At 42.8% G+C, this 13,112-nt stretch overlaps 1 protein-coding gene across 5 annotated transcripts in view; it reads right to left on the bottom strand.

The window, feature by feature from the left end:
* Pde1c (phosphodiesterase 1C) overlaps window positions 1–13,112 on the bottom strand; it is a 782,675-nt gene that overhangs the window by 484,487 nt on the left and 285,076 nt on the right. For all 5 annotated transcript variants that reach the window (XM_045135620.1, XM_045135623.1, XM_045135622.1 and 2 more), the window contains exon 2: window positions 3,834–3,884. In XM_045135620.1, the coding sequence (XP_044991555.1) occupies window positions 3,834–3,884 (51 nt within the window). The remainder of the gene's footprint in view (window positions 1–3,833; window positions 3,885–13,112) is intronic.

Genomic DNA, 13,112 nt, shown 5'->3' on the forward strand with positions numbered 1-13,112 from the left:
AGTAATGCATAATCCTTCCAATTCAGCCACATAGCTCAAAATCTGTAGACATCACCTAAAAGAGAAATTACCATTTTCTGTCCATGAAGGGACTTGGTGTTCTAGGTCCCCTGGCTTCATAGTGCAAGGATCCCATCCCCTTCCCACACATTGTGACAAGTGTCAGGCACTCCCATGGAGGGACATCCTGCACACAGCATGATAGAGTTATAATGGCAGCTTATTAATTTTTCTAACCATTATTCAGAAGATAAAAAATAAAGCACATTCATTATCTTCATTGTGCTATGGAATAAAATACTTATTTTTGAAATAATGATTCCTGGTAGGAGGGCAGTGAGAAATAGTGATTTCCTGCATATTTCTAAAATGTGAGCACTTAAGGCTCTTCCATTAGCATACATTATCATAGTTTTATAAAAATCATCTTCAGGAAATCAATCCTAAAGTTTGAAGCTGTCCAAAAAAGAGTAAGAAGGTACAGTTTAGAAGAATCCCTGTAAATAGAGAAACTATACTTTCAGCTTTATATATTAAGATTTCCTTTGGTAGTCATGCTCAGACCTTACCAATCCTGTGGGAACAATGCAGGGATAGGATTTGTGGTGTTCTTCTCATTCTCTGGCATCAAAAGATGTCAACATTTTTATTTTTACATTGGGAAAATGAGGTCCAGAAAGGTATAAGTAAAATTATTCTAAGAAAAAGATAATGATATGGTTTGGGATAGAGGGTCTTATCTATTTTAATTGATGATTCTACCATTCTCCACTTGAGGATTAGCAGGTTTGGGGAACATCTCTCTGTGATTAATGTCTACTTGACAGGTTCTAGAATCATCTATGAGTCAAATCTCTTGGCAGGTCTGTGGAGGAGTTTCTAGATTAAGTTAATTGAGGAGGAAGTCCCACCCTAAATGAGGATAGCACCATTTCATGGACTGGAATACTAGACTGAACAGAGGAGAAAGGAAGCTGAGAAGCAGCATTCATGGCTGTCTCCTTCCTGACTGCAGATGCAATATGGCCAGCTGCCTCATGCTCCTGTTGCCATGCCTTCCCATCAGAATTCAGAGACAAAACACAACTTCCTCCCTTGGGTTACTTCTTGCCAAGTACTTGATTGTAGTAATGAGGAAAGTGACTAGTGAACTGGTACTAAGAAATGAGGCTGTTGCTATGAGAAACCTATGTAGTTCTTGGACCTTTGAAACTGGTTTTCAAAAGTTATGTACATGAGTTTGGAACTCTGAGTTTGAAAAGCCCTAGAATGCTGTAAGCAGAGGAATCTGAAAGATCAGGATGCTGAGAGAAATTCAGCAAGCAGAGGCCCAATTCATGAGGTTTCAAAGAGAACAAGGACTCTATCAGGAACTAGGCTAGAGGGCTTCATGTGATATGTGGAAAAGAACCTGGGTGCATTTTGCTGTGTCCTGAGAACTTGTGTGAAGCTGAATTCAAATGTGATGAATACAAAAGTAACTTGTTTAATGAAGGAAATCTCAATGTAGGGTTGTTTCCAGGCTTCAACTTCTGTAGTAAGAGAGAGCAACAGGTAGAGCAAAAAGATATGGAAAATGTGTCACTTGGCAGGGAAAGGAAGGTGTATAAAGTCACAGACAATACACGCACTGAAAGAGCAGTGGTAATTGCTAAGGAGGGTGCATCATTAAAGAGAGAACTGCTCTGCACAAGGACAACAGGAATGGTGCCCTGAGGGTAAGACTCTGCCAATCAAAGGCTTCATCTTATGAACATTCAAATTTATTTAAAAGAAGACACCCTGGCTGGGCATGGTGGCCCACACCCCAGCATTCAGGAGACTGAAGTAGAAGCATCACCATGACTTAGAGTCTAGGTTCCAAAATGTGTTCCAAGTAAGCCTGAGCTAGACTCTGCTTCAAAAGAAAAGAAGGAATAAAGGAAGGAAAGAAAGAAAAGAAATGAAGAAAAAGATCCTACCCTGAGAATGTGACTGCAGGATTCCCTGCTCAAAAACAACCACACAGGGAAGTGATCCCTCAGGGTCAATCCTGGAAGGCATCAAGAAGCCAATACTATACCTCAAGCTGGCAGCAGAACTTTGCATCATCAACTATATGGTACTGGCTTTATAGACACTACAGATGAAAGAATGAGGGGGTCATGGAGACTTACACCAAGGTTCCATGAGGCCACTGAAGACAAGCAATGTGTGTCAAGATCAGATTCTCTGTACAGAGGTCCATGAGGCCATTGTGTGAAGCTGTGAAGTTGAAGCCTAAGTTGCTATGGAGAATCCAGGATGTTGGAAATACCAGGACTATGGGACATCCTGAGAAAAGCTGTGGACACAAAGAAGAGCTGGGGCAAGAGAGGTTGTGTGCTGCAGGCAGAGGACCTGAAGGGGCAGAGCTACTCAACCTTCAGAGCCCAGATGAATCCTTCATGAGCCTCGAATGCCAGACACGGAGCTGCAGGACTTGGTATCTGCCCTGCTAGGTTTCAGCCTGCTTTGATCCAATCTTTCCTTGCTATGCTCCCATTACTCCCTTTTGGATTGGGTTTATTCCATGCCATTATATGTTGAAAAGCAAGTATTTTTTTCATGCTTTGAACTACTGCCCAAGTGTCAGAAGAGATTCTGTACTTATACTTTTGAACAGCATTGTAACTGCTAGAGATTATAGGTAAATTTGCAATATAAGATGACCATGATCCATGAGTACAAGGGATAAAAGGTTAGAGCTTAAAAGTGATATGTTTGGGCGTTGAGTTACCTTGAGATGGTTATATATTGATTTCCAATTTAACCAGATTTAGAATCGCCTAGAGGATAAATATTTGCATATGTCTATGAGGGAGTTTCTAGATTGGGTTAACTGAGATATGAAGGCCCATGCTGAATGTGGTTGGCACCCTTCCATGCACTAAAGTCTTGAACTGAATAAGGAGAAAGGGAGCTGTGCTGTAGAACTCATTGCTCTGTGCTTCATTGCTGAACCACCCCATGCTCCTGCTGCCATGCCTTACCCATCATCGTAGACTGTGTGCCATCAAACTGTAAGCCAAAAGAGACCCTTCTTTAAGTGCTTCTGTCAGGCTCATATTAAAGAGGGAAGTCACCAATACAGAACCCCATCCTACTCTAGCTCCAGTATTCTCATTATTTTCATGGGAACTCAGTTTCATGCCAGAGTCTACTAATTTGCTATATGATTTGCTGATCGCATTGGCATTGAGAGATTTTTACTGCTGCTCTCTTTTCAGGATGAGAGTCAAGGGATACCACAGCCTGCCAAGAGCCTTAGTCATAATCTAGTGCCTAGGGAAAATATTCAATCTATCTGCTGAAAATGTGACCAAGACAGCTGTGCAAGTGCACAAACCCACAATGTGTGGTAACGCTTTATACACGTACAGTCTAGACGTCTACAAGCACTTCTTGTGTACACTTTTGTGTATCTTCTTAAAAAACATCCACTGCATCACACTCTGAGGATATTCCTTACACAGTGCTTCACAAATTCCAGAGTGAACAGGAATCCTTGGCAATTTATGAAAATGGAAATCTGACTCAGTAGGTCTGGGTGGAAGACCTGAAGCTCTGTGTTTCTCAAAAGCAGACAAGAAGCTGGTCCCATTGTTGTGAGGACCATCCTTTGACAAGCAAAGCCCCAGAACACAACTTAGAGGCCAAGACTACAGTACAGAGGACTGAAATGCCTGTAGCCAAGTATAATACCATTACTGTTTTATTAACAGAATTATCAGAGGTGAGCCACATGAAAAAATCCCTATTAGTACTGTGCTGTACGGGGAGCCCAGAAAAGAAGTGAAAGAAGAGTTACTCACGGGAAAAGCGGGCAAGAGATTTGGCAGCCTTGTCTCCAGCTTCATTTGCAACTGGAAAAACAACAAAGAATGTGATTAAGAACAAGGCCCATGTACCCACAGAAATGTCCTAGCTACAGTTGACCCTCTACATGCTTTGATATTAAGCTGTGTTTGAGGATTTGTTTTGAGAACTTTAATAAATGAACATATAGTAATTTGGTTGTATTCCTATACCCCTATCCTTTTTTGTATTTGAGTTTTAAGGTGAAAAAAGATAACCTTGCTCTATCTAGATTTCCAGTGCTGCCTTCAACACCTACCTGAGGCCAATGCCTCATTCTCTTGATTAGAAAAATTGAGCAAACCTGAAGAGGACTAAACAATCTTAAGTCTAACATGCCTAGAGAGGTCACTAGGATTGCACACACCTATTTCCATGTAACTTAACACCCTGGTGCCCCAAGCCTCCTCTGAAGGGTCTGTCCTTCAACACACAAATGTATGCCAAGCTCCTAAAATAAAGCCAGTGTTCACAGATCCAAGGGGGTTGTTGCGGTCCGGTTCGCATTGCTGGTAGAAATCACCCAACCAAGAGTAGCTTCTGGGAAAAAGAGGTTTATTTTGGCTTACAGGCTTCAGGGGAAGCTTCAGGATGGCAGGGGAAAACGATGGCATGAGCAGAGGGTGAACATCACCCCCTGGCCAACAGAAGGTGGACCACAGCAACAGGAGGGTGTGCCAAACACTGGCATGGGGAAACTGGCTATAAAGCCCATAAGCCCACCCCCAACAATACACTCCCTCCAGGAGGCATTAATTCCTAAATCTCCATCAGCTGGGAACCTAGCATTCAGAACACCTAAGTTTATGGGGGACACCTGAATCAAACCACCACAGGGGTAAATGTGACTATTTTTCTATTTCTTCACAAACTCAATTTATGATAAATATATGTCATGTTTATAATTGGGAAAATACTTTATCAAAGGGGATAGAAAACAATCAGCCATTCTTCTTTATATATTACAACTGTAAGCATATAAACGCACGCATGCACACGCACACACGCACACACACATGAGTTTTAGATTCAGATTTACGAGCAGACTTGGATCACAGATTCCAAGGCATTTGTCACTCTGGTCCACAGAGACTCTCCATAAGACTCAAGAAGGCATGACTCTCACTCTCTTTACCACAGAGTCCCACACACTCTACATTAGTAATTTGTTGGAATAATCTGGGAACCCTTGCAAAATCCTCATACTCTGACCACTTCTTAGGCCAATCAAATCCTCAGAGTCAGGATATTTCCATCAAGTAGCCAAAGTTGAGAAGCACCAGAAAATGGTATAATTACACATTGTTACTACAATAATACTTACAGGAGGTGTAGTTAATAGTCCTTCAAAAAAAGTTGCCCTTATTCTGTTCCTTTCTAAATGATTTTATCCTGACAATATTCTGAGCTGAGGTATGCTTCTGTTTAAGGAAAATTCCACTGCTAAAATTGCAGACATCATTGTCGGGATTGGTGAGAACTCTACACATAGTGAAAAGTTCTTTTAAAAAAAAATATTTATTTTGCATGTGTGTGAGTATGGGTTCATATGTGCCACAGCATGCATATGGAGGCCAGAGAACAACTTTTGGGTTGGTCCTCAAATTCCACTTCATTTGAAACAGGTTATCTATACTCCTTTGGTGGTTTTCAGGAAATTCTCCTATATCCACTTCCATTATCTCCATAGGCACACAGGATTGAAGAAACCTGCCCCAACTACAAGATGTGGGGGGTCTAGAGATCCAAACTCAAAGTTTTGTGGCAAGTGCTTCATTAAGCTATCTCCCAAGTCCCTGAAGGATGCTTTTTGGGGGAGGTGTTGAGGTAGGGTCTCATTCTAGCCCAGGCTGAGCTGTAATTCACTATGTAGTCTCAAGGGCCTCGAATGCACAGTGATCCTCCTACCTCTACCTCCCAAGTGCTGGGATTAAAGGTATGTGCAACCACACAGGCACCCTGGAGATATCAAAGGATTTGTCTCACATTGCTTCCAAGTTTCCATGCATGCACCCTGAGCACTGCCTGGGTATTGGGCACTAAACTTGGTTCTGAGGGGAAAGGAAAAAACCTTAACATGCATGCCAGTGAACCATCTAGGTTTAACCAAATGTGATCTGTAGGAATTGATTTGATGAGAATTATATCAATATCCGGGTTCCAGCCTACACTTATTTGGTGTAGTCCCTGCAATGGGAACAAAACTCTAGGTTTTAAACAAGTCAGAAGCCACTTGGATATGCTAATGTCTTACAGCAGCATTCTAAATGGCATATGCCTTATGTTTGTTTGCTTTATTTTTCCCTCAAAAAAAAGTTACCCAGAAATAAACTTCAAAGTGAGGCCTTTCTATGGAGACCATGGGTGATGGAAATGAATTTAACTCAGAACAATGAGCATCTCAGCCCAAGTCAATAAAGGGGCTTTGATATACCAGCCAAGCTACAATCTCAGCCATCAGAAAGGACAAGAGAGAGTGTGTATGTAGAAAGGTTGGGCAGACCTAATAGTCAGTCATAGTAGTGACCAAGGCAGATGAAAATTGCTTTGTAACCAAAACTGCCACTAAAAACACTGCCCCTCTTATTTTGAAAATGCCTACCAAAACACTGCCACTCTTGTTTTGAAAGCCCTGACACCTGAGTGTACATATACACAGCTGGGATCCTGGGCAAACACACAGTAAATAGCAGAGCTTGTGGCAGCATCTGCCAGTGTACTGGCTGGCTCCTATTTGCCTCAAGCTCTGTGTTTAGCCCAGAGACCCCCTATAGGTGAGCTCTTGGAACTACTGGTAGCTAAAATGTCAGGGAAACAGACCCCTAGTGAAGAAAAGTTGGAATGAAGATCCAGGGACCTCCCCCAGCTACTGGGGAGAGGAAAGCTCACAATTGTTCATGGAGATCTGTCTCATCTCACCTTGTCTTCAACTTACAACTATAGGAAAATAGGATAGAATGGTCAGAAGACAGAGACTCAGTCCAACATCAATGCTAACTGCCTTGCCTAGATGTTGCTTTCTTTTTTTTTTTTAATTTTTTATTTATTTACTTGAGAGCGACAGACACAGAGAGAAAGACAGATAGAGGGAGAGAGAGAGAATGGGCGCGCCAGGGCCTCCAGCCTCTGCAAACGAACTCCAGACGCGTGCGCCCCCTTGTGCATCTGGCTAACGTGGGACCTGGGGAACTGAGCCTCGAACCGGGGTCCTTAGGCTTCACAGGCAAACGCTTAACCGCTAAGCCATCTCTCCAGCCCTAGATGTTGCTTTCTAAGTAAGGCCTTCTATGACCAGCTTCCTTTTCTATGCTCCCTATTCCCCTTTATGGCTTAATTATTTCTTATAACACTTATTGCATATATTTTATTTGTAGAGATTAATATTTTTCTCCTTCCACTTCAATATAACTCCCACATAAGCAGAGATTTTTTTGCCAGTAAAAAAAAATGTTACAGTATCCACAGTGCCTAAATGTCACATGCACAATATTGATTTAATGGGTCAATGGGAAAACTTCTACCATATACCATGCAGAGATGTGAGTACAGCCAAGAGGACTGGAAAAAAATAGGAAAAGAAACATACAAGACATTAATACCCCTTGGGCATTCATGTGTTCTAAGTAACTATTCATCACTTCAAAAATATTAACCAAACACTGAAAAATATTGAAGATACCATATATGTACACCCCTAGTCTTGCTTCCTACAAATACATTAAATAGGACTTCCATTCCCACATCTAAGAGATAAGAGGTTGCAGTTCTTCCAAGACCACAGTTATATGGCAGAATTTCAATCCAAGCCTGGGTGTGTCTGGACTCAAAGTCCATCTTTCAACTTAGCCTCTTTGTCTACAGGAAAGAAAGACAGGAGCTATGCCTGGCAGCTCAACCTTATAGTCAACCCTACAACTTGAGAGGCTGAGGTAAGAGGATCACAAGTTGAAGACCTACCAGGGCTACAGAGTGAGCTCAAGGACAGCCTGGATAAATTAGTGAGAATCTGTCCCAAAATTTAAAGAAAATGATAGAATCATTGCATGGAGATATATCTCAGTGCTGGAGCATTTGCTTAGCATGCATTGGTAGTTGAAATCCTTGGAGGCCCAGTAAGGAGCTATGAAGATGAACTGTGGTTTGTAGTATAGATATGAGGATACCTATGGACAGAAGAAAGGGAAGAAACAAGCTACAGCCTGACCCTTCCTTTGTCCATAGGCTCAGTGAGAGGCAAAGTGCCACTCTGCAGCATAGGGAAGATCCATCCCCAGCCAGCAGCTCTCCCTGGCAGCCATTCTACAGTCCTGGCATATTCAAAACATGCAAACCATGTTTTGTTATGTTTTGTTTGTTTTACTGTATGTACCAGTCCTTTATAGACTCAAGAGCTGGCACTGAGCTTCCTGGCATTATCATACAAGTTGTTGCTCTATGAATTGATTGAAGTGATTAGTATCTCTGTGTAAGCCACCTGGCCAAGTTATCAGGTCTCAACTCAGTGAACCTAAGGCCCCACTGGTGAAACACTGTATTACTTTATGAGGTAACTTACCTGCAGGGTCCTATACAGAATGGAGAGTATGTTCTGGGCCTGGAATGAATGATACAAAGAGGCTTCTAGGGAGACAGAAATGGGTCACTATAAAATCAAACTGGGGCTGAGCTGAAAATCTCCTCCCTATAAACCAGCTGACAGAAAGCTGGAAAAAAAGCTGTACTGCATGCAGCCCTATGGGAGACAGAAGCCTTCAGTGGTGCAAACAGTGGACACTGCAAGCCTCAAATTTGGCCAGCCAGGTCAAATGAGCCAATGGGTGTAATAGTGGCCTATCTGTTATGGGGAAAACCAACTGCTCCCTAATTGGACTGGGGGCCTATTCTATGGGAGGGAATACATGCCTGGTACTGAAAACCTAATCAAAAGCCTATGTGGGAGAGGTTATGAGCCTTAGATGTATACTGCCTGCTCTTGTCTGGCTAAATGCATATATTATGCTCACCAAACTGCCCTGCTAGCACTTTACTTAACATTTATACCCATATATTAATGCTACTCTCACTTTTGATTAGAGAAGCTTCTCTTTTCGGATGGCAGTGATCCCTGGGATGACTAAAAAGGCACCAAAAAGGCACCATAATGCTAAGATGTGGCAGAGGCTCACGTGTTATTTCTAACAAGCTTCTGCAACCCATTGCTAAATGCCACTCATTTTTCCAGCATGATCTTTATGATAGGCCAAGCCACATTTGCACTTTGCTCCATCAGTCTTTTTTTTTTGTTTGTTTGTTTGTTTTGTTTTGTTTTTTGAGGTAGGGTCTCACTGTAGCCCAGGCTGACCTGGAATTCATTATGTAGTCTCAGGGTGGCCTCAAACTCACAGCAATCCTCCTACCTCTGCCTCCATCAGTCTTTTTCTATGGGATTCTCAGGAACAGTGCAGGGTACCTAGAGAGCATCTTCTAAGTCATGCATGCATAAGGCACTCAGACAGACAGCATTCTCTATAATGAATAAATCTGAAAGTCAAAGACTTAACCAAACACAGGGCTGTGGGACTTATTAAAATGCAAGTACTTTTCCAGTCCACCTGGGGCTGGGGCTGGGGCTAGGGCTAAAATTCTTCATTTCAAACAAGTCCACAAGTCCAGTAGCCACATCGTCACAAGGTGCTAATGAAAACCCACTTTTAGAAGAAAAAAGAAAGAACGTTTCCTAAAGTATCACTGGAAAGCCATGAGTGATCTTGAAAATGTATGCTATAGAATTAAATGTTAAATTCCATTAGCTTGGTTCAACAATTTTTTGGGTCAGGAAAGAATGATTAACAGTACAACTCAGAAACACACCTAAGGATACTGACAGTGTATGCAGTCAAGAAGTGTCTAAAAAGGCAGAAGGCCAGAGGGGCAGGGAGAAATTCACCCCTTCACAAAGGTAAACTATAGGTTTACTGTCTCCTGAGCAAAACACAAGCTGGTTACATAGCTTCACATAAACAAGGAGACCACCAGATCTGAGACTGGAACTCAACCTCACAAATGGGATTAACCTTGTACTCCTCCATTTTGATCTCAGCTCTTCACAATACCTTCAGCTCACATTCGCACACATGCACATACACACACATGCACATACACATAAGCACGTGTGCACGTGCTCCCCCCCCCTTCCCATACATCAGCTCAAGCATGTGCTTCTGGCACTGCTATGTCCAGGAGCATAAATCACTGCATCATGACCAAGTGGCTGCAGGCCAAGCAGATCAAGCTACATCAAATAAATGAAGCTTGGCATAGAACATCATGCCCTTGGGTAGAAACTCAGGTGCCCACTACACAGAGTTTCCCTTGGCAGAGGCACATATATTCACATGCTCTTCCATTAGCCTGACACAAACCTGGCACACATGAGCCACTAGGTAAAGGGCCACTGGGTTCAAGAAGGAAGTCTGTCCTGACATGAAGTCTTAGGGTCTAGGGATAAAAATGTGCCAGGCTGCCTGGACTTTCTCCCTCTGTTTACAAGCCAAAGCCTTCCTAGAAGACAGTTAAAGGCTTGCTCTTAACTTGGTATTTCATCTTTGTGGAAGATTGGGTCCTATCTGGGGAGGGAGCTCACAGACTAGAGGCAGGTATTTGGATTGACAAGCAAGGCATTTAAAAATAAATGACCTGGGATGGAGAGATGGCTTAGCTTAGGTACTTGTCTGAAAAGCCTAAGGACCCATGTTTGACTCTCCAGATCCCACATAAGCCAGATGAACAAGTCAATGCAAGCATGCAAGGTCACACATGCAGGCAAGAAGGCCCGTACATCTAGAGTTGGGTTGCAATGCTGGATGCCCTAGTTCATGAGTTCTCTCTCTCTCTTTCTCTCTTACACACATAAAAATACAAGCAATAAAATAAATTTTTTAAATGACCTGAATTCCCTTGGGAGAAGTTCCTAGGCCTACTTTGTTCCAACTATCTACCTGAGACCCCATGTGAACATGCACTATGATTCTGACACAAGGGGGCCCAAGCACAATGTCCTGCTATTGCAAAACCTGCCTTCCCCAGGTACCTCATCTCAGTTCACTAGCATTTTTCCAAACTCCTCCCCACAGAAGCTGACTGGCCACAAATAGGACATTGCTCTGTCTTGCATTTTTTCTTCACACTCATATCCTTTCCATTGTAAATCCCATGATCTTTGCCCCTAAAGTAGACCCAAACTCATAGTCCACCTTCCAGCTCTGATCCTAAAACCAGCCCAAGGCAACTGGAGCACAGTATAAAGAGGCCACATGGAGCCTATGACCTCCCTGCTGTAGCCCTCCAAGACTTTTCCACATGCCCCAGTGGTACTTCCAAACTCTTCCTGCTCCACCCTTACCCTTCCTTCCAACCATTATTTAATGAGGTTCTAGCCACACTGGCCATGCGTCTTTCTCTTGCATCTGCCAAACATATTCCTATTCACTTGCTATACCACTGGTACATGGGATTCCAGGAACAGCGGCTACCAATACAGGCCCTTCCCTGTATCAGGTTCCAGTCTATGCACTCACACATTAACTCAGGAAGTCTTCCCAACAGCTCTAAAGGTAGGCTGCAGCTCTCAACTTCCCAGCTGAGACAGCTGAGGTACAGAGATTAGGCAACCATCCCAAAGCCACACAGCTGGTAAAGGAGTCAGACTCACATCTAGGCAGTTTGACACTATTGCAATCAGGTTCGCATTGCTGGTAGAAATCACCCAACCAAAAGCAGCTTGTGGGAAAAAGAGGTTTATTTTGGCTTATAGGCTACAGGGGAAGTTCCATGATGGCAGGGGAAAACGAGGGCATGACACCACCCTCTGGCCAACATAAGGTAGACAACAGGAACAGAAGAGTGTGCCAAACACTAGTAAAGGGGGACCTGGCTATAACACTGATAAGCCCGCCCCCAACAATACACTACCTCCAGGAGGTGTTAATTCCCAAATCTCCATCGGCTGGGAATCTAGCATTCAGAACACCTAAGTTTATGGGAGACACCTGAATCAAACCACCACATTCCACCCCTGACCCCATAAACTGTTAACCACATATGATGTGAAATGCAATATATTCATCCAGCTTTAAAAGTCCTCATAGTATTTATCAATTCCAATGATGTTTATACATCCCCCATAATCCAAGGTCTTTTAGCTGAGCCATAATTCCAAAAAAATCCCCCCCCAAAAAAAAAAAACCATAATGGCACAGAATAAACATTCACAGTGCAAAAGAGGGCATGCAACATAGCAAAGAAATAGTCAACCAATATAAGATTTAAACAAAGCAAACATCAAACTCTGGAGCTCCAAGACCAACAACTCTAGTCACTGACAAATCTCCAAGTCCAATAATTCTAACCATCAAGAAGTCTCTGGAATTCCAATTCTGCCCCTCCAGCTAGGCTACTCACAGTCCTGGAAAACTTCATCTGGGGGTGGCAGCTTTCCTTAGCAGCCATTTCATGGTTCCGGCATTTCCATTTGGTCTCCAGTGCAATCCACGGTTCGTCCTCATGGCCCCATTGGGTCTCTATGCATGCATTCAACAAACCTGCTTCACACTGCCCATGGCCATTTCCAAAACACAAGACCATGTTGCAAACTCAATGTCCCTCTCTTTCCTGCATTTCTTATACTCCACAATACCAGGTAGGGTGCCAATTTGCTAACCCAAAGGGTAATAAAGCAGACTTTGAAGAACAGGTCACTCCTTGAGCACTCAGACCCCTTCAAAAGAGTCTACACTCTTCCTGTTGCCCCAGTACAGGTCAGCTGGCCCAATCTCAAAGGTTATAATCTCTCAATTAAAGCTGAACAGGTAGCAGTTCACCCAAAGATTTCATTTTTCTGTGCCATATCCCTCTGGTCACACCAGTATTTTTCTACACAAAGTAACCCTGCACAACTTCTCAGGACATGAGCATAACAACAAGCCTCTCATACAAACTGCTCTTTGAAATAGGCAAGTAGCATGGCCACCACATTTTTTATTATAAAAAATTGGAAAAAGACTAAGAAAAACTAACACTGGTCTGGAAAGGTACCTAGAAACCTAGAGCCCTCCAAAAGCCTCTAATTGAGCCATTAGAGATTAACTTTTTTTTTTTTTGAGATAGGATCTCACTCTGTAGTCCAAGCTAGCTTTCAACCCATAGCATTCTGCCTACCTCAGCCTCCCAAGTACTAGAAGTATAGACATAAGCTATCA

Source organism: Jaculus jaculus, chromosome 16, assembly GCF_020740685.1.
Source record: "Jaculus jaculus isolate mJacJac1 chromosome 16, mJacJac1.mat.Y.cur, whole genome shotgun sequence".
Classification (NCBI taxonomy): Eukaryota; Metazoa; Chordata; class Mammalia; order Rodentia; family Dipodidae; genus Jaculus; species Jaculus jaculus.